The sequence below is a fragment of the Macaca thibetana genome, chromosome 5 (genome assembly GCF_024542745.1).
Source record: "Macaca thibetana thibetana isolate TM-01 chromosome 5, ASM2454274v1, whole genome shotgun sequence".
Taxonomy (NCBI): domain Eukaryota; kingdom Metazoa; phylum Chordata; class Mammalia; order Primates; family Cercopithecidae; genus Macaca; species Macaca thibetana.
In genome coordinates, this window is record NC_065582.1 from 95710999 (window position 1) to 95732642 (window position 21644).

Sequence of the window (21644 nt, forward strand, 5' to 3'; positions counted from 1 at the left end):
ATGGATGTAGCTGGAAACCATCATCCTCAGCAAACTATCGCAAGAACAGAAAACCAAACACTGCATGTTCTCACTCATAGGTGGGAATTGAACAATGAGATCACTTGAACACAGGAAGGGGAACATCACACACGGGGGCCTATTGTGGGGAGGGTGGAGTGGGGAGGGATAGCATTAGGAGATATACCTAATGTAAATGATGATTTAATGGGTGCAGCACACCAACATGGCACATGTATACATATGTAACAAACCTTCACACTGTGCGCATGTACCCTTGAACTTAAAGTATAATAATAATAATGATGATAAAAATGTTTCCTATAGTAAATATTTTAAAGAACAGGTTTATAAAATATATTAGGTTTTGTTGACTTCTAAAATTGATGATACCTTTAATATTTGCTGATATCTCAGGGTTATTGTTTAAATATTAACTTATATGCTAGCATTATAGTGCAGTAATACCTTTAGGAGTTGTTTTATGGCACAGATTTGTTTTTGCAGGAAGAGTCCTATGCTGACAGGATATATGAGTTAGTTTATCTGATTGATTTTTTTCTCCTGTCTCTTGCCTTGAAAGGGCTCCTTAAGGCTCAGTGCTGTTGTCCTGTGTGCTTGCTTTGTATAACAGTCCCTCCAGATTGACATATTGAGATCTCCAGTGCAAAGTGAAAACAAATCAGAGAGGCTTTTCCTTAAGAAAAAGAAATAGGCTTCAAGTAAGTATTTAAAGGGCATTCTTATGAGTAAGCTACAGGGACTTGGTGTTCTCTGTTTTGCTGTTCAGACATTTTATTTATACCTTTCAAATTCTTTGTTGTATTCTGGATGCTGAAGGTTTCAGCTATATCCTCTTGGAGTTGGATGTGACCATAAAATGCTAGAGCACATTTTTCATATTTATTTATTTTTTGGTTGCAGTTATTCAAACTGGAGATCAATCTTTTTAAAAAAGAATAAGTATCTATGTCCTTCTTATGCCAGGAAAGTCAAATACATTTATTAGTTTAATAATTTGGAGTTTGGAATCAGTAGTTCCAACTACAAATTCTCCTGTGAGAAATATTATGGACCTACTTGTTTAGAAGAAAATAACCTTTACTTATGATATTTTTAATTAAACAAGTAGAATTTTTTCTATAGTGAGATCAAAAGGAACAAAGACACAAATTCTTAGCACTTTCTCCCCATCAGACTTATGAAATTGCTGGAGGAGGAGAATTGTTCAGAAATAACACACACAATTCTGAATCCAAAGCAACTCATAAAGCTCTCCTTGCAATTGCCCAACGAAGCACCCTGGAAGAAATACCCTGTCATTTATAATATACCTCCATATTCTGAGCAAATGGATCCTTTGGATCACACAATGTTGAAGATATTCGATGGTTGCCACGGAAACACCGCTGACTTATATTCTGGGGAACTGGAAATGTCTGCCGAATAATCGTTAACCTTCCAATTGACCTTCTTACAAGTTCCTGTACATCCACATCGTTTATTTCCTATAAGATAAGAGGTGGAAGAATTAGAGATACTTTAATACAGTAACAAAACACAAATCTACTGAGTTGTTATCTGTAAATGTTAGGGATTCTGTTACTGTAATATATTGCCTTAATGCTTAGCGAAGAAAGCAACATATTTTTGTTAAAATGATCTATTCATTTGTAGTTGCTTTCTGTGCTTTAAATTATATACATTAGGGCCTAACAATTCTAAATGAAGCAATTGACTTACATACGGTTATTAATAAGTTTATAATTTATAATGTTGAACATTTTAGAAACATATAGGTGTGGTCGAAACATTTAAAAAGGTCACAAAGTAAGTTGCAATTATAGTTTATTATTAATTAATGGATTTCAATTACTTATTACTTTGAGTATCTAGGAAGGTATTTGCCATGTAAGAGTTATACACATGCACATACACACACATACATATGCACACACACACACACACACACACACAATTAGCAATGAAAAATGTGGCTTTTAACCGAGGCAAGTAGAGCAAGAGGATATATAAGGAGTTTTTCTAATAATTTATTAGAATTATTGATGTTAACTCATATGTTTCTCTTGGTAAGGAGTAGATGAAAACTTCTGTTGCTTAATACAGTCTGAATTAGGATGAGATGAGAAACCCAGTGCTCTTTATCTAAATGAATTTTATCTAAACAAATTTTATCTATTCTAAATGGAATTAGGATAAAAGTGATCAATATAAATTTTCGTTTTAAGGTAGTCTTTACTAGAGAAGTTTGTGCTTAATAGTGTTCATTTGAAACCTTTTAATCCAATGAAGTCTTTGTAATTAATATACTATTGGTTTCAGTCAATTCTTATGGTAACATAACTAAAAGATTAGACACAAAATACGTTTTGGGTTGCAGTGAGTTTTTCCAAGGTTTGATCTAAGAAATTATAACAGAAGAATGAAATAAAAGAGATAATTCATAGGTGTAAATTTTCTTTATTTCCTTACCAGATCAATTATATATTGTTCTTTCTTGTAGCATATGTTAGATTCAAAAATCACCCTTTATATATACTCTTTATGAAGTATAAATTGTTCTGAGAATAAAATAATGCCTGTCATCAGCTATATCTAGTGCAATATCCTGGATTTCTGGGCATTTAATCAATCCTTAATGTTCCGTAAAAATGTTTTTTCTCAATTTAAAATGCCATCCTTTTCCTTTAGTCTGTGTCATTTCAGTGGCCACCAAAAACTTTGTCTGGCAAGGAGCAGGCTGCTTTTAAATTCTATGTAATCTACTCACAAAGTAGGATTACTGTCAACTCCATTTGAAGCCCTGATTTTAACCAGACATCTTTTAAAGTTAATTAATATTAATATTGCTATTCAATGTCTTTCAATTTTTAAAATTACAAATGATAAAGACAGGAACTTTCATGTGAAAGGCAGTGGAAAATTGTACCACTTTTCTCATAATATTAACTAAGTTGTTTTATGTATGTGGTATTTTTTGCTTTAGCAATGCTAAGATTTATCAACATTTTATCAAACAATACTGTATCTACACCACTCACAATGAATGACAAATCAGCATATTGGATAAAAATTTACATTTAATAAATATCTACTATATGTTAAGCAAAATACTAATTACTTTATTATCCCATTTTCTGCTAACAGATGATACTCTCAATCGGATGCTATTTATTCTCAGTTTATAAACAAAGATTCAGGAAGACTTGAAGCTCTTCATTCATAATATTCTATTCATGGGATGAATTTATCAATGTCATCAAAAGAAACAGTCTCTGAAGAAGTTATACAAGTCCATATTTCCTTACAGGAATTACTTAGATTAATATTTATGAATGGTAGAATTTAAAACTGTAAAGATACATTATTTGAGCATTTAATTTCCTGATGATTCTGGAAGGAATGATGTAGTCATCTATCATGAGCCAAATTCTTTAAGAGGACATTTTTCAAACCCACAAAAAGGGAAAAGGGATGGTTACCTTTCATAGGTTTCCAAAGATGAAGTTCTCAGGCACCTAAACAACTAAAATATATCTGAAGAAATATCTATTTGAATTGAATGTATTTTGCCTATTATTATATGGGGAAGGGAAGAGAAAGTAATTTTCTGGGAAGAAAGAATCTGTCATTCTGAATGAAACTAACAGACAATCTGTCTCAAAAAATTCACTTGCAATTTTAGTCTTGACATGTGATCTCAAAAACAGTTTAACAGTGATATGAAAACTTGATTCGGCAGCTATTTTATATTTACGGAACTTTACATGTGCATTTCAAAAGGGGCATTTCAAGAGTGGCAGATGCAATGTTACATAAACACTGAAAGACAAGTGATCATTTAATCTATAAAGAGATCCATTTAAATGGAAAAAAATTCCAGAAATAAACTCGTATATTAAAATGTTATGCAGTCTACTAGGATCTATATTATTCTAATGCTCTGAATTTTTAAAAAATGTTTAAACTGTCAGATTTTTAAAAATAATCATGTGAAGAACTAGTTTACCAATAAAGTACTCACTCTCCCAAGCCCACAGAACCACTAAATATCTTAATCTTTTAAAAGATATAGAGTATTCCTGAGCTGTAAGTAATTTAAAGAACCCAAATTATAAAATTATTTTCCTTCTTATATTCTTTATTTTATTGAGTATATTCATAAAAGTAGAATTCACATTGCAATAAAAATGACTAAATATTTTTTAGTGACTTAGCTTTTTCTATTTTACTTATTTAGGCTAAGCAAGCCTTTTTTCCCAAAAGTAATTTACCTAGATATTTGAAAATTATTAAGAATCAAAGTCAATATGTCTGGCAAAATATTCTTATTCACTTTGCTTTAATAATTTAATGTAGGTTGAATCCTGAGCTGTGAAAGCCCCAAGGAAGAAAAAAGGAATGCTAAAATACCTTCTGGGGATACAACCCCATCTAGAAACAGCCCTTTCCCAGAAGAAATCTCTTAGGAGAATTGAATCATTCCTGAATCCTTGTAGTATATCAGCTTTATGTTTAAATGAATAAGATTGTGGGGAAGAAAAGACTCTCAGAATCCATTAGATCAGATGCCAATTCAGATTAAAAATAACTATTTCAGAGGAATAGTTTCCTTTTTCCCATTCTTATATCTCTTAGCATCTAACAAATATTCTGGCTCATACTAGGTATCAATAAATGTTGATAAATGCAAGATTTAATGAATGAATGAATGGTAAGATTTTATTATCTTCTAAAGACTGATACTTGAAATTTTAATTCTAGACACCAGAATGCTTTAAAATGTTAAACAATTCTAAATGAAGCAGATTTTACTATTAAGATTAAGCCCTCTACTATGTGGTGTTTGTTTCTTATTTGTTTATATTTTTCATATTTTAGCAAAGATGACCCTTTGATGCTTCTGTAAAATTTAACATTAATATGAATCAATTATGCAAATGTTAGAAAATGGAACAAATCCAACTGTAGGCTATGTACCAACAGGAAGAGTAGCAGAATGACAACTTTCTACTTGAAAGCTTAAAAGTGAGCAGTTCAATTCATCATTAAACTAGAAAAAATGAAAAACATCCATTACACATATAGGCTTTTTAAATCTCAAAACAGCAACAAAACCCCCCCAAACCGGCCGGGCACGGTGGCTCACACCTGTAATCCTAACACTTTGGTAGGCTGAGGCGGGCAGATCACCCGAGGTCAGGAGTTCGAGACCAGCCTGACCAATATGGTGAAACCGCATTTCTACTAAAAATACAAAAATTAGCCGGGCCTGGTGGCACATGCCCGTAATCCCAGCTACTCGGGAGACTGAGGCAGGAGAATCATTTGAACCCGGGCAGAAGAGCTGGCAGTGAGCCAAGATCGTGCCATTGCATTCCAGCCTGGGTGACAAGAGTGAAACTCTGTCAAAAAACAAAAACAAAAACAAAAAAAACCCAAAAAAACTCAAACCAACAACTTTCTCCTTAAATGTAGTACTCAGGAGTACTCAGATTAACAGAGAATAATGTCTTAAACTATTCAAATTAAGTAAAAAGCCAGTAAAATCACATCAAGACAACAAAGGTCATATTCTATATTATCAGGCAATAGAAGGGTACATGAAGCATTGTGCTTCTTGCAGATCTGAACAGTGCACATCTTCCTATCTGAATTTCTAACTTTTGTAAAACTTAAATAAAGTGTTAGGCCATCTGCTTTAGGGCCCTGAAGGGATGACAATACTTGCATGGAAAGGCTGCTCTGAGCTGGATCCACTGATTGCGCAAAGAAGATAAATACTATTACCAAGCACTAACATATGATTGATTACACCATATGAGCTAGCACAGCCTCTCATTATTATAGCACACTTAATGCAAATGAAAAAAAATATATTGTTTTCAAGTTTCTACATCAATTTCTATCATGATGCACAATGCCAACTTTGATTTATATTCACTCTTTTAAAAACTATTGATGCAATAAGATTAAATCAATGTCTGCAACCCATTTTAAAATTAGCAACAAAATAATAGCTACACAAACAAAACTAGACAGATTCATGTTCTCCATGTTCAGCCAAAATGGGCATTTGCATATTTTGAGGGTTTTTTTTTTATTATATTTAAAGTTTATTAGCTTCCTAGCAATTTTGAGAAATCCATGTTTTTTTTTTTTCATTTATAGAAACTAGGGAACATTATAATTCATCCATTATAAATTCCTATAAACAAGCATGTAAATGAAAAGTGTGCAAGAAAACTGTAAAAGTCATTTTCTGAGGCATATTTCAGAATACAGTGGATGAATAAGAACAATAAGGTGGGTGAATGGAATAACTTGAAAGTGAGAGTGTTGATTTTGGATATACCAGCCAATAATTTTTTTTATGGGTTAAAATACAGAAAACATTTGCTCATGCTCTGAGTTTTAATCTTGTTCAGATAAAAGTACTAACCAGTGTAATGTAAATGGTATGGGTTGTGGACATTGTATTTTTAAGAGGCTAGGCAGTGTGACTTGCCCAAAAGAAATTGTACCTCTGCTGGAGGACAAGAAAGTAGGACTGTGGGTAAGAAAGAGATAAAGGTTTCAGTGATTGTGATGGTGAGGTTTTATTAGACAGTTCACAGTAGAAAACCTAAGTTTGAAGGATAAGAAAATAATTGAGGGCCGGGCGCGGTGGCTCAAGCCTGTAATCCCAGCACTTTGGGAGGCCGAGACGGGCGGATCACGAGGTCAGGAGATCGAGACCATCCTGGTTAACACGGTGAAACCCCGTCTCTACTAAAAAAAATACAAAAAACTAGCCGGCCGAGGTGGCGGACGCCTGTAGTCCCAGCTACTCGGGAGGCGGAGGCAGGAGAATGGCGTGAACCCGGCAGGCGGAGCTTGCAGTGAGCTGAGATCCGGCCACCGCACTCCAGCCTGGGTGACAGCGCGAGACTCCGTCTCAAAAAAAAAAAAAAAAAAAAAAAAAAAAAAAAAAAAAAAGAAAATAATTGAGGTCTCCTTAATCATCTCCGAGACTTCTAACATTTATGGAGTTATTTACCAGTTAGATTGCTTTATTTATATGGATATTTTATTTTGCTAAATAGTGGCCCAAATTATGGAGCATCTACTTAATGACAATATTTCATTTCTAATATTTTATGAAATAAAATTTAATAAATTTAAAAACATGAATCATAACACTTATGAAAAATACAAGAAAACAAATTTTTATTGTTCTTTCCATACTATTTATTACCAATGAAATACTTGCTAGTCTATTCAGGCTACACCTATATAATATGAAGATGCCATTTCTTCCAAAGTACAAATGGAGTCTTAAACAGTGGGTTAATGACCATGTTGTTCTCAGAAGTTCTACTTCAGTTTATACTTTTAAGTTCAGGTATACTTGTAGAAGCTAAATTGCATATAAAAAATAAATTAATTAAGGGGGTCCTTTTGCAATCTTATCAACCGTCAGAGGAGAATGGCCATTTCAATTTAGTGATTATAAGCATTAATTCATCTAAATTAATCAATTTATCTAAGAAGGTAAGAAGTCACTTTATTTTTCTAATCAGGTTGACTGACATGAATAGGTAAAATGATTTCAGCTGGTTTTGCATCAGGAAATCTGTGTTGTCTATCCCCTGTCCAAGGTAGGATGTGAAATAAAAACAAAAAATTAGAAGAATCTTTATTTCAAAAAAGTAAGCTAGAAAAAAATTAAAACCAAAAAAAGCTAGTGACATAAATAGCTCCCATAAGATTATAACTGAGGAATTTCAAAAATATAAACCATCAAGATAATTATCAAAAATATTTATTTATTACCAATTAAATACATGTTAATCTATTCAGGGTACACCTATATCATATGAAGAGACCATTCCTTCCGAAGTACAAACTGAGCCTTAAACAGTGGGTGACGATGTTGTTTTCATAGTCAAAAACAAAATTCTAAGTGAAAATGTATCAAAAAGCATGTATGAAAAAACAAAATCCTAAGGGAAAAGAACAAAGCTAGAGACATCATGCTACCCGACTTCAAACTATACTACAGTGCTGCACTAACCAAAACAGCATGATACTGGTACAAAAACAGACACACAGATGAATGCAGCAGAAGAGATTGCCCAGATATAAGGCTGCATACCTGCAACTATCTTATCTTTGACAAAGCTGACAACAATAAGCAATGGGGAAAGGACACTTTCCTTTAATAATAAGTGGTGCTGGGATAACTGGCAAGCCATATGCAGAAGATTAAAACTAGACCACTTTCTTATACCATATACAACAAATAACACAAGATGGATTAAAACATTAAATGTAAAACCCATAACTATAAAAACCCTGGAAGACAACCTAGACAATACATAGGAATGGGCAAAGATTTCATGACAAAGATGACAAAACCAATTGCAATAAAAGCAAAATTGAAAAACGGAATCAAATTAAACTGAAAAGCTTATGCACAGCAAAAGAAACTATCATGAGAGTGAACAACCTACAGAAGGGGAAAAAATTTTTGCAACCTATGCATCTGACAAAGGTCTATTATTCTTAAGTTCTATAAGAACTTAAAAAATTTAAAGCAAAACCAAACAACTCCACTTAAAAGTGGAAAAAAGGACATCAACACTTTTCAAAATAATACACCATGTGATCAATAATCATATGAAAGAAAGCTCAACATCACTGATCATTAGAGAAATCCAAATCAAAACCACTATGAGATATTATCTCACGCCAATCATAATGGCTATTGCTAAAATGTCAAAAAATAACAGATGCTGGCATGGTTGTGAAGAAAAAGGAATGTTTATACATTGTTTGTGGTGGGAGTGTAAATTAGTTCAACCATTGTGGAAAACAGTCTGGTGATTTCCTCAGAGACCTAAAAGCAGAACTACCATTTCACCCAGCAATCCCATTACTGGGTGAATATACCCAATATAAATACACCCAAATGAATATAAATTGTTCTATCATAAAGACACATGCATGCCTATGTTCATTACATCACTATTCACAATAGTAATGACATGGAATCAACATAAATACCCATCAATAGTAGGCTGGATAAAGAAAATGTGTAACACATACATTGTGGAATACTGTGCAATCACAAAAAAAGAATGATAGGCCCTTTGCAGAAATATGAATGGAGCTGGAAGCCATTTTCCTCAGCAAACTAATGCAGAAACAGAAAACCAAATACCTCATGTTCTCACTTATAAGTGGGAGCTAAGTGATGAAAACACATGGACACAAAGAGGGTAACAACACATCTGGGGGTCTACTGAAGGGCAGAGAGTAGGAAGAAGAAAAGGATCAAGAAAAATAACTAATGAGCACTAGGCTTAATGCCTGGGTGACAAAATAATCTGTACAATAAACCCCCACGACACAAGTTTACCTACATACAAACTTGCTCATGTACCCCTGAACTTAAAAGCTAAAAACAAGACAGACAAAACAAAATCAACCAAAGCTTTACACTGAAAAAGATTAAGCTTTAAATCCCATTATCATCACTAATAGCTGTGTAATATTTGCTGAATTGTTTAATTTGTTTGAAACTTAGTTTCCTTGGAGAAAAACTGAAATGAAAATACTTAATTTGAAAAGTTACGAAGGTTTGTTAAATTCCTTTTGCTTTGTCTTTCCCTCTATCGCAATGTTTAGTTATTCCACATGAAAATTAAGACATACTAGTAATTTAGAAGGTATCAGAACTTTATTGAAAAGCAGATCGCCATATACGTATTGCCTGAGGAAATCTCAGAAAAACCTATCTTATTTTGGCATGAGAAATACAGCTAAAATTCATAGAAACCTAAAGTTTGGCAGACCAAAATCAGACTTGTAAGGTGGTTTCAGTGTCTTTACTCTGAAATAAAAAAAATTGATCATTCAATCAATGAAGTGTAGTGTCAGAGAAACAACTTGAAACTGGGAATTATTTTCACTTTTCTGTGTAAAAAGAGAAAAATAATTTATTCTCTATGGACTTCATTCCTTCAGTACTTCAGAGAATATGGTTTAGTATTCCACAAAATAATATATAAGAGAATGATCTCTGAGTTTTAATGTTATATGATCATTATTGCAGTACCATTCTTGAGTGTCATTTGTCAAGCACTATGTTAAGGGCACCTGATAATACCTCATTTAACTTTTATTATGAACTTGCAAGGTAATTGTTATTATACTTGTCCAAATGAATAAACTGAGGCACAAGAAGCTGATATCCATGTTAAGACAGCTACCGAGTTTCATAGCCAGGATCAAACCTGTCTTGTTGACTAGAAAACCAGGATTCTTATCCAAAAATACTATTTTGTCCATAAAACAAATCTTATTAGTCTAGAATTGTGTATTTAGTATAATGAACAAATAATACATTATTTTTATTCATAAGTAATAGTTATGACCAAGTACTACATCTTGTTGAGGAAAAATCCACGTGATCACATTACTTGTCCATGACTGATCTGCTCGTGTTCCTTCTATTTCTGACTGGCAGGTGCTAATGGAACAACTTATTTCATAGGGCTTTTACATTGTAATATATTTTTAATCTTATGTATTATCTTTGCAAAAATCAAAAGACTTTCACAAGAATTTGACAAGTCTAAAGATTTGAAAACAGTTGTACTTCCTTATGAAAAGGGAAAAATCTGTTCTCTGTTTATTCATATTCATATGCTGAACTTTTTAATACTCACGTAGAGGGTGGACTTAACCGTTCTAGAAACAACATTAAAATATAAACGGAACGCAAGCACTCCCCTGGGAGGAGTTTACTTTGCTTACAAAGTAGAACTGTACTTTTTATAAAGATGATCTCCTTGAGCAGGCAGTATGAGCCAACAGAAAGAGCGAAAAGATACTCAGTGAGAAAGACTTTCTCCATTTATTTTATTAATATAAAGCCCCTTATCATTTTTAAAAACTTCATTCTATTTTTGTTAAACAGCATTCACTCAGTAAGTTGAATGTTTACTTCACGTGTTGTTTCCTCTTAAAAATTCAAGGCCAATTCAAGGATTGGAAATGCGACAATTATATATGTGAAAAAAGGACACAGAAATAACGATAAGGTTTAGTTAGCTTTACCTCATTTATAATGATCCAGTGACAGTCAAAAGCAACCAAATTAGTCTCCACAACCTAGAATAGAAAACAAATCAGCTATCAGTCAAAATTAATCATGCAAAACAAACCAAACTAATGAATATACTTTGCAAATGACAAAAAAAATGAATCGTAAGTTAGAAAGGTCTTTGTTACTTAATTGAAGATGGAAAAATCATTAGCAAAACACTGTAGAAGCATTTGTGTTTGAAACATAGATGCACTGTATACTTGCTAATTAAATTTGAAAATATAATTCATCAAAACCTAGAAAACCATGGGTTTCAACAGAAAAAAATACATAAATAAAATGTACTGCTTCGTGATTTAACTGAGAGTGGAGATAAAATTTCAAATCACATTCACTACTCAAAATAAACTTTGATGGCTTTTTATCATCTACCTAATAAATATCAAAGTACATAGCTTCTACAATCTGGCTCTAATTTAATATTCTTATCTTCTGCTACTTCTCTGTGTATATGCTTTCTACTGTTTTGACTAAGTAAACTGCTCTATATTTTCCTGCAAATTTTTGTCATGTGTATTCTAAGGTGATCTAATTCTTAAATTATCTCAAAGTTAAATACCAAAAGTGATAGACAACATATTAGCATTAAAGCATGGGTAGGAAATTTTAGTAGCTTTTAGATTGCTAATAAAATGAAAATAAATAAAATATATTTAACAGAAAGAACAAAAATATATGGGTAGCACTCTTATTTGACCAACTTCAGATACATTTATTCTAAATGATTCTTGGCTTAGGCCAAAAAAGTTAAGCCTCAGGGGTGTGTGTGTGTGTGTGTGTGTGTGTGTGTGTGTGTGTATGTGTATATGTGTGTAGTAGGTGCAGTTTCTATATCAAAGTTTCCACTCTGCTAAATCTTATCATACATATTCTAAGATGTGTTCTTCTGATTTACGCATGGCATGGGCATATAATAAGTGAGATTATTTTGCAGGAGATAATTCTGTTGTTTTTAGCAATAACACTCAAAGATAGGGTTTCAAATGAAGATGCCTTCAAATAGCTATCAAGGAGTTGTTATAAAATGTGAATTGCATTTTGGTGGCTATTCTTTGTCCTACTGAGAAATACCTGCTAAGAGATGCATTGCATCACAAAAAATAAAATTGGAAATATATTTGGTATGTGACTCAATGTTTTTTCAAAGTACATAATTAGTTGTAGAATCTTGCTTTTTTAACATTTGGTACAAGTTTCATACTATTCCATTATACATCATGTTGTTCCCTGTGACTTTATTGAGGTATATAGATAGTACATGATCAGAGAGGATATGTTATCTACTTTTAAGCTTTATTATTATCATTTTTGAAATATATGTATTTCACTTATAGGTGAAACTTAATATTTAAAATATAACTTATGGCAGTTTTCAGTTTTCGCTAAAAAAACACTTTATACTAGTAATGGTAATCCTTATTTCAAATTTTCTGATTGTTTTACTTTAATCATCCTAGAGACAAATAATGAATAATTTATTAGCAATAAAAAGTAATAGAAAATATGTGGGGCTCCATTAGATTTAAAAGACTTCAAAGTAGAAACTAAGATATAAGAAAAGTGGGTTTCTGGGTAAAATAAAGAGAAATACGTTGTAGAAGGGGGTAAATCACTACTAAAATATGTAAATAGAACTCAGAGAAAAAGAAGTGAATACCAACAGATAGGCAGTATAGATTTAAAATACTTCTGAAGTAACAGTGGTAGAGTGATTCTATTTAGCTTAAGTTATCCTCATTTTAAGCTAAATAATAACCTTCACTATGTAATCAAATAAAGCAAAATTTAAACTATGAGCACCCTGCATTACCTGTAGAAATTACTAAATGAGAAGTTGTTTTGTGCAACAGCATTTATGGACTAAGTAGAAGGTAAGAGTTATGATAATAACTTATCAGTAACTATCTAGACTATAAAATTTACCCATGGCTCTTCATCTTAAAGTATTTTAGGCAAAAGCATGAAATAATATTGAGGCACAAATCTTGTATTTCTGTGAAGAAGAAAGACAAATGTGTTGTCTAAAGCCATGATTCTACTCATTGTACTATCCTCTGTTGCTTAGGGTCAGCAAGGAGATAATCTCTCCTTCTCATCTTTGGTTTTATTCATGAGTATTAACATATAAGATATTTTAGCAGTATAAATTTGTTACAAGCAAACAATTATCAGCATATTACTACAGATAAATGAATAAATAATCTATCTTCATGTTCTAAATTGAGTGCTCTTCACCATAGGTGGGCATTAAGTATCTGTGAACCTTCAGTATGAGTCCTATATGTCTTAATGTGCATTTTCAAGAAAGAGTCTATTTGAATCTCTTTTGGGTTCTCAAGTTCCAAGGTCTCCTACCAGTTCTATTTGACCAACTATTCTAAAATCATTAGTCCTCAAACTTAGTCTCCAATTTAGGTTACTAAATGAATTTAAAAAATACCCTACCCTACAAACAAGTGAGTGGATACAAAGTTTATCAGAAAAACTAGACTATATTAATAGCATAATCATTTAAAGTCATCTCTATTTTTAAGCAAAGTCAAGGGTTCATGTGGTAGAAACTGCGAGATGATCATGAAAATCCATTCTCTCCTTCTGCTGGGACACTCAGGTAGGCTACATTTCCCATCCTCCACTGCAGGGTAGAATTACAAGGTCATGTGACTGAGTTCTAAGCCAATCAAATGTGAGCAGAGTGATGTATGCCACTTTCAAACCTGACTCATAAAACCTCCTATGTGCTTGTGTCTGCTCTCTGTCTATTCCAGCTTACTAGGATTGTGACGTCATGCGTAGAGGACCCTGGAAGCCACAATAGCTCCAGTGCACTGAGCAGACTCCCCTTTTCTACTCTATGCTGCGGTACTGAGCTGACATGAAACAAACCTTTAGTAGTGGAACAATACATTTTGGGTCTACTTGTTAGAGTAATTTAGCTCATCTTATCTTTAAAGAAAAGCATTTTTATTAACTTCATCTATGCACCTTTTTGTAATCTTAATAAATTTTAATAAACATACTCACTAGAGTAACTTTTACTTCTGTGATTTTATAAAGGCATGATTTCAAAATTATGCAATATTTGTTGGCCTTTTCAAAAATATTGAATATTTAGAACCTTTTTCCAACACATTTTTATCTGGAGAAGAAAATCTAATTATACTAGAATGGTCCTTAAGAATAAAAAGACAGATATGTCTTGTCTTTTTAATTATATATCAATGTATATGCAATAGATACACAACTAAAATCCATGTATTATTATTGTGACCCCATGTGTTAAAGAAGCTTGAAACTTTTTTGTAATGTTCTACACAGTTAATTCTTCCATTTACTATCTGAGAAAATGTTCACTAAACAAGGATTATAATTTCCCTAGGTCTAGGTTAACATCTTCATGCATAACCAGTGGGCTGGCATGAGTTTTCTGAGATTTTCTAATTGAATATTACCAAAATAAAGCAATGCTAAAAAGCCACTGAATAAAATGGTAACTTATATCAGTAATGGTAGGAGCATTTAGTAAGGGGAATAAAAAGATAAAATGGAGTTCAATCGCCTAGACCTTGGAAATCCAGTAAGCTTTGAATTCTCTCACTTAAAAGAGTAGTATATTATACACATACATCACATACACACACACACACACATATAAATTTATAGTATGATATATATATTCAGTGAAACATATATGCACGTATATGCATATCACTTCAAAGAGGTTAAACTCACAGTAGAAGTAGAATTAAAGGAAATAAAGGAGAAAAAGGAGCAATAATGTTGTTTACACTTCTCATGTATTATCAAATTGAGATAATATGGAGTGAGCACTCTTATGAAAAAAAATTACATAAAAAGAATTTCTGAGCTCTTTGTGTAGATAACAGAAGACAACTATTGTAAATCCCAAATCAATTAACCTGATTGTTTTTATATTTTTAAATAATGTCGATCTCTTTCCACCTGGTAACACTTGCAGCTATATAATGCTATATCACACTAGTGGCATTATTAACTTGAGGGCTAAATTACTTCTGGATTTTTGAAGCTATTTGAAGACAAGCTAGAATTTTTAAAGCCTTTATATTTACTTCCACAGGGAATTGTTTTCTTTTCCCACCTTCCTTATCTAAATAGCATATCTTCTAATCTCCTGTTTTAGCAGTGAACATATTTGAAATCGATGAAGGGAATTAAGAAATTTGATTGCAATTTTCCATTTTTCATTTGGAAACTATTTAATATCTAAGCACATCGTTGTTATAGTTGTTTGGGCTCATTGTGTGAATTCTTAGAAATATTTTACAAGCTCATAAACACTAGTTGTGCAGTTTAAACAAAATTTTCAAAAAGTTTTTGATTATTATAAAATATTGGAGGTACTAAAATAATATTTATTTTAAAAAACACTATCCAGTGAGGACTCTATTTAATAGTATGCTTGGTTATCAAAATAACAGAAAGATTGAGGTATGGATTTCCCTTGGTAGTGCATTTCCTCTCTTCCTCTTATCCTATAATTCCCTTTTGTCATTACACATGTGCACATTAATAATCCAAAAAGAGCATGACATGTTCATAGAGAGTTGATGCCACTTCGAAATACAGTAATGTAATTATAACAAATGAAACTATCCCACCTCCCAAGAAACTGAACTTACTGTAAGTGAATTGAGCAAAAAAGAAAAAAAAAATCAAGTCCTGTCAGGAAGACAAGCAATGAGTAAGGACAGACCATCTGTCACTGGCAGGAACTTTAGAACTTCTGAATCTTTAGAAAAGCTCGACAATTTATCACTGTGTCTTCCACCATTCATTCTCAAATCTTTAGATGTGCTAAGTATAACGCAATCCAACACAAGGAAATCAACAACACTACCCGAGCTTGTTTCTCACTGGTAATAAATGTGGAACAGTTCCTACAAGTACAGGGGATGATTTAATTGACTAAACAATAACAGCAACATGCTGTTTATCACTCAACCTTGTGGCCTAACTAAATTAAGCTTGTTCCTTTTGCAGGATGTCCTAAATATTACACATTTGTGCAGAGAGTTCCAGTGCTCTGTGCACCTGCAGCAGCAAAGATATCAGGTGTTTGCTTCCCTATTTCTAGCCCTTCCAAATCGTCAGGTGGAGACCAGCATGGGACATGCATAGGCAGAGAACACCAGCAGATATGCTGGAACAAGTGGCCAGAGAAACACTAAAGAGCCACTCCCTTCCTGGCTTCTCATCTATTGCAATACTATAGCTTAATTATATCAGCACTTTTGGAACTGAATTCTGTAGGACGCTAGTTCCACTAAAATTAATGAGTTTCCTGTAACTAACTAGATTTAGAAATGTTGGGTTAAGCAAAGTTAAACAGATGATATTACCATATTATTGCTCAAAGCTTTAAACAGGTTAATATGAATATAGAAATATAATTAACATAAAATTATATCAATATATATTATTTCACTGATTGATATTATGGGACATATAGCTTTGTACTTGTGAGTGCAGTCTCTGAAGTCAGATCCAGTACCTTTATTTTCTTAGTGTGACGTTGAACAAATTATAAACCCTATAAACCTGTTTCCTTTTGAATAATGATAGTGCCCACATAATAGAATCAGAATGAACATTAAATGAGATAATGGTATGTGGTAAACTGTCAGTAAATATCAACTCCTCACATCTCAGTTCATGTGCCTTATTGATCTCTAGGAGAAGATATTTGGATTATAGAATATTCCAAATAGATTTGACCATAGAAACCATTTTTTTTTTCCCACTGCAAGTCTCATGGGATTAGTACGGTTTTGAAAATGTAGACTATAATCAATGTTAATTTAGCCACACATTTCTAAAGGTTCCAAAATCTTATTGAAATACCAGAAGGAATTTTGTCATTTTAAATTGCAATCACACAATAATCCTACAGAGAGCATGATAGAGGAAAATATTTCCACCAAACAAAAACAATAGATGACTTACTATATTTTATATAAGACACAAATGGATATGTAATGTTTTTGACCAAATGTTCTTCTTTCCTTTTAATTATTTTTATCCCGATTTAAAAACAAAATAAAACCACAATGTTCTCTCCAACAAAAGAGAGTATGTAGTATATAAATTTTATAGTGTATAATATATTTTTAGCCCGGGCTTTGTGGATTTACAGTACAAACTATATCCAGTTGCCTGAGTGTTACATATGGCCAAAGTACACCACTACAGAGTTCTGCTAAAACTAAACAAACACACACCAACCAAAAAAATTCAATTATTATAAATACTATGTCTGAAATACAGTGGCCATACAAAGTTCCAACGTTCTCAAGGTATAATAAACATGTACATGACCTGAGTTTTGTTTTCATCACTTGTTTTCTTTAGCTGGTTATTGTTGCTGTTTTTCTCTTTTAAGAACTGAAGCCAAGACATAGGGAAACTGGAGTATTATTTGTTTAGATTCCATTTTTAAATCCCAAGAATATCCAGCAGATGGCATTAGTAATCCCTCACGCCAACATTGGGCAGCATGGGGATATTCTGAAAGGACTGTCTTGTTTGCATTTCCCCTTGCGCTCAGCATGGATCCTCAACTGTCTTCTGTTCTTATCCAAGCAGCCACTATCTGCCATTCCACTCTGCTTTTTTGCTTTAGAATCTCTGCTCTGATCTTCCAGCTGGAAGACCACAAATACACTTTCATCCAAATCCTCTTGCCATTACTGCCAAAGTTATTTCATAAACGGATATGCTGGATTTATTGTTACTGCTGTGCAGTGGGGTCTTCCCACACCCCGTGGGAGATGAAAATATGCCACCGCTGAGACTTAGCCAACATTGTGCTACCTGCTCTGCTTCTTAATGTGTAATGCAAGAAACAGACTGCATTCATCATGTGGCATAGACCAACCTTCCTGTGTTCTATATAGTATTGAACAAAGATTGAACAGTGATTAAAAGTAAATTCTTGATTCAGTACTTTACCTCATGAGAATAAAGATTTAAAAATTATTGCCAGTGTCAGAAACCACTGTGTTACTGTCTTTAATTCTTTGTTTCTGCTGGCATTGGGTTCTTTTGGATGTTTGTTGTAGTGATTTAAGGTGCATTATGCCAAAACATTAGGAAAAGCAGTGTTTGTTGAAGGACCCCTCATCCCTTGCCTATTTTACTATACGCTAATATGTTAACTTTTGGCACCATCAGAAAATTACACTAAAATATTTATTTTCTTGTAGCTATTATTTTTTTAATAGCTAAATGACCCTTGGCAGAGTAAATTAATTCTTAAGTATGACAGGCAAACAAATGAATATGAGTTCTTAGTTGGATTTCGATCAATGCTTAAAATGATGTGGGGGCAAATTGGCACTTAATTGCTAGGATTTATGAACTAAGGCTTTCTTGCTATCTTGAAGCCAATAAAGAAAAAATAAAGTTCTTAAAGTCTATTGATCACATCTAAATGCAATATATGAGTTCTTCACAGCTGTGGATTTTCATGCTTTGCTTTGTTCCTTTTGATCTCTTCTCAGTTTCTCTCTTTGACAAAGTGTTTCTCATAACTCAAATTGTGAACAAAATGTTAAATCCTTCCCACTCATACCTCCCTAATCCCAAGCAGTATTATCCCAACCTTTGTGCTTGCCTGACACTCTGAGCCAACCTCTATCCCAGCCTTAATGAAATCGTAGTTAGCTATGTAAGTGGCTGTGAGGGCCATGCTGTCCATATTTTACATAACACCTTAGTCCCTCTGGTTCAGCTGTAATGACTTCCCTGCTGGTCCTCTAGTATAGTTCAGCCTTTGTCTTTATGTTGCCTCCTGGATTGCTCTTCCATTACAGACACACACATAGCCCCCTCCTTCATTTCATTTAGGTCTCTGCATGTCACTTCATCAGGCATGACTTCTATGATCATCTATTCTTGCCCCCCCGTGTGTCTCTGTTACTTTTGTCCTGTTCTTCATTTACCCCACCTGAGACAAATAACATACACACACAGTCACTTATTTACCATCTCTTTCTGTGCTGTAGAATAAGTTTCACGGCAGTAAGGACTTCATTTTGGTCGCTGGTCTATCCCTTTACAGTGAGTGACACACAGTAGGGTTTCAATAAAATGGGTTGCTAAGAACAGGTCAGATTTCTTTTCCTAAATGTTGCTTGTGGAAATAAGAGAACCCTATAGCCCTAACTCATCCTTACACATCTGTGGATATCCCTACCTCATGTAGGACTAAATTATTTGATAAGCTGATATAAAAAGGAAGTCATTAGAAAAAATTTTAATTAAAAAATTAAATCAGAAAATGAATCAATTGGCATTTTCTCAAGTGAGAAGATCTTAACTTTTTGCATAGTAATTAAGTATAGAAATATTAAATTCAAAATTGGCAAAGCCAAATACCTCAGGACTTGGAGACTATCTGAAACTAGAAAAATAAAATAAAAGTTGAATAAATGGGCTTGAACTCAAATGCTGGACCTCCTTAACTGTAACAAAGTATGTTACATACTCTGAGTCTCAGGTTCCTGATGAGCTGAATGACATTTTCTTCATGGAGGAATAGTGAGGACTAAATGGCTAAATGTATCTAAAGCACCTGGAACATTATATGTGTTCAAAAATCATTCAAGTTACTGCAGTACTTTTGACAGTACTCATAAATGGTCATGCTTGACAGCATTTATTCTATCCAGTAAATGCTTATTGAACACTATTTACAGTATGTCAATAATAATAGTATAAGCTAATATTGAGTGCTTACTATGTATGACACTATGTGTTTTTATATATACACACACACACATACATATAGATAACTCATTCAATTCTCACAACATCCTTATCATGCAAGCACTAGAACTACGTGCATTTTAAATATGAAGAAGTTGAGGAACAAAAAGTTAAAGTAACTCACCCAAATCATAAAGTTAAACAGGAGTGGATGCCAGATTTCATAATTAGTAAAGATATGTTCTACAAAATTTTCTCATAGCGCTCTGCTTCTAAGTTGCAGAACCTGTTATGCAGTTTTCAAAATTAGAATAATTACAGTTAAACTGAATGTTGCAGGACATTTTTGAGATACACTAGACTTTTGTTTACTTATACTCCACTGTGTTAACTTATGTGCATCCATTGTATAACTGATAGAGAAAGAGACTAAACCATAGAAGACTTTGAAAAATAAAGGTGGTTCCATGACTATTTGCTTTAAAGTGGTATAAGAAAATGTACTTTTCCTTAGTAAGACTTAGTTTCCATATTCTTTTCAGAATGTGAGCAATTTGCTACACTGGTTAACTGATTAAAAATTTCATATACACACATGCATACACTCACATACACATGTATATTCCTGATGTTTAACCAGAGAAATATTTGCACCTGACACTTAACCAGAGAAACAGTTATCTGTTACTGTTCTTTCATCACAACAAAATTTCCCATTGTCACCACAGGAGGAAAACAGAAAAGCTTCTAGAGGAGAAATTGGACAACGACTCTTAGATACTGTGCCAATAAAGCAACATGGCAATTAAGCATCTAGTTTCTGTAGTTAGACAGTTAGTTCATCTACTACTGTTCTTACACTAATGAAAATCTTTGTGGAGCTAGGTAGTATACTGTTACAAGTAGCTCATCGTTGATGAAGCTACTATGGAAGCTAATTATTACTCATTGCAAAACAATCCTATTTCAATATTTCTGTTATCCTTGGACTTTTCCAATATTACATGGGGATTTTGCTTTCTAGAATTTTAAGAGTGGCATAAAATGTTGATGATTCTACTAAAATTAAAAGACTTCACAGGAAAAAAAATTCAAAAGGTTTTATTGTTTTTGTTATGACAAAGTTTCCAAAAGAAAAAGCAGAGGAATGTAAAAGGTGAATTTCCATGTCCATCCTCCTAAGCTACTTGTGTTTGTCATTCTCAAAGTAAGCTCAGGAGGTATAGTCTTTGAAATTTTTACTGAATCAGAACAGGACCTTGGAGCTTTCTGGGGTTTCTAAATTTCTTTCATAGTTTCTTCCATAAAAAGGCGGCTTTGTGGCCTACTGCAAAAATGTTTTCAAATGGTGTTGGACTTGACAGCATGGAAACCTTTCAGAATTCCAAGCAATTGACTTCCCTGCCTGTGTTATTTCACTAGGATGAAGTATAAAGTACCTTTTCTTACCATTGAAAAAATTACCTTATGGTATTTGAACTGTGTTTAGTAACAGAATGTTAGTTGAAACTGAGGCACCAGATGCCAACTGCTCAAACAAAATGTCACTTGCAGAGCAGAATTATAGAATTTGACAAAGGAACCCATGTATGATCACATAAAGCAAGAACATTCAAAGTCATCTGCTCTGTTTTAGTGATCATGACCTTTCTTAAAAATTTTACATGTATGCTTATCTATCAGTGTTTATGATTGCATACTTCCTATAAAACAATTAGAG

At 33.1% G+C, this 21644-nt stretch overlaps 1 protein-coding gene across 4 annotated transcripts in view; it reads right to left on the reverse strand.

Annotated features, from left to right (window-relative positions):
- Nucleotides 1-21644, reverse strand: part of GRID2 (glutamate ionotropic receptor delta type subunit 2) — a 1531999-nt gene that overhangs the window by 600603 nt on the left and 909752 nt on the right. For all 4 annotated transcript variants that reach the window (XM_050790431.1, XM_050790433.1, XM_050790430.1 and 1 more), the window contains exons 5-6: nt 11128-11181; nt 1335-1508 (exon numbers count right to left, since the gene is read on the reverse strand). In XM_050790431.1, coding sequence (XP_050646388.1) covers nt 1335-1508; nt 11128-11181 — 228 coding nt within the window. The remainder of the gene's footprint in view (nt 1-1334; nt 1509-11127; nt 11182-21644) is intronic.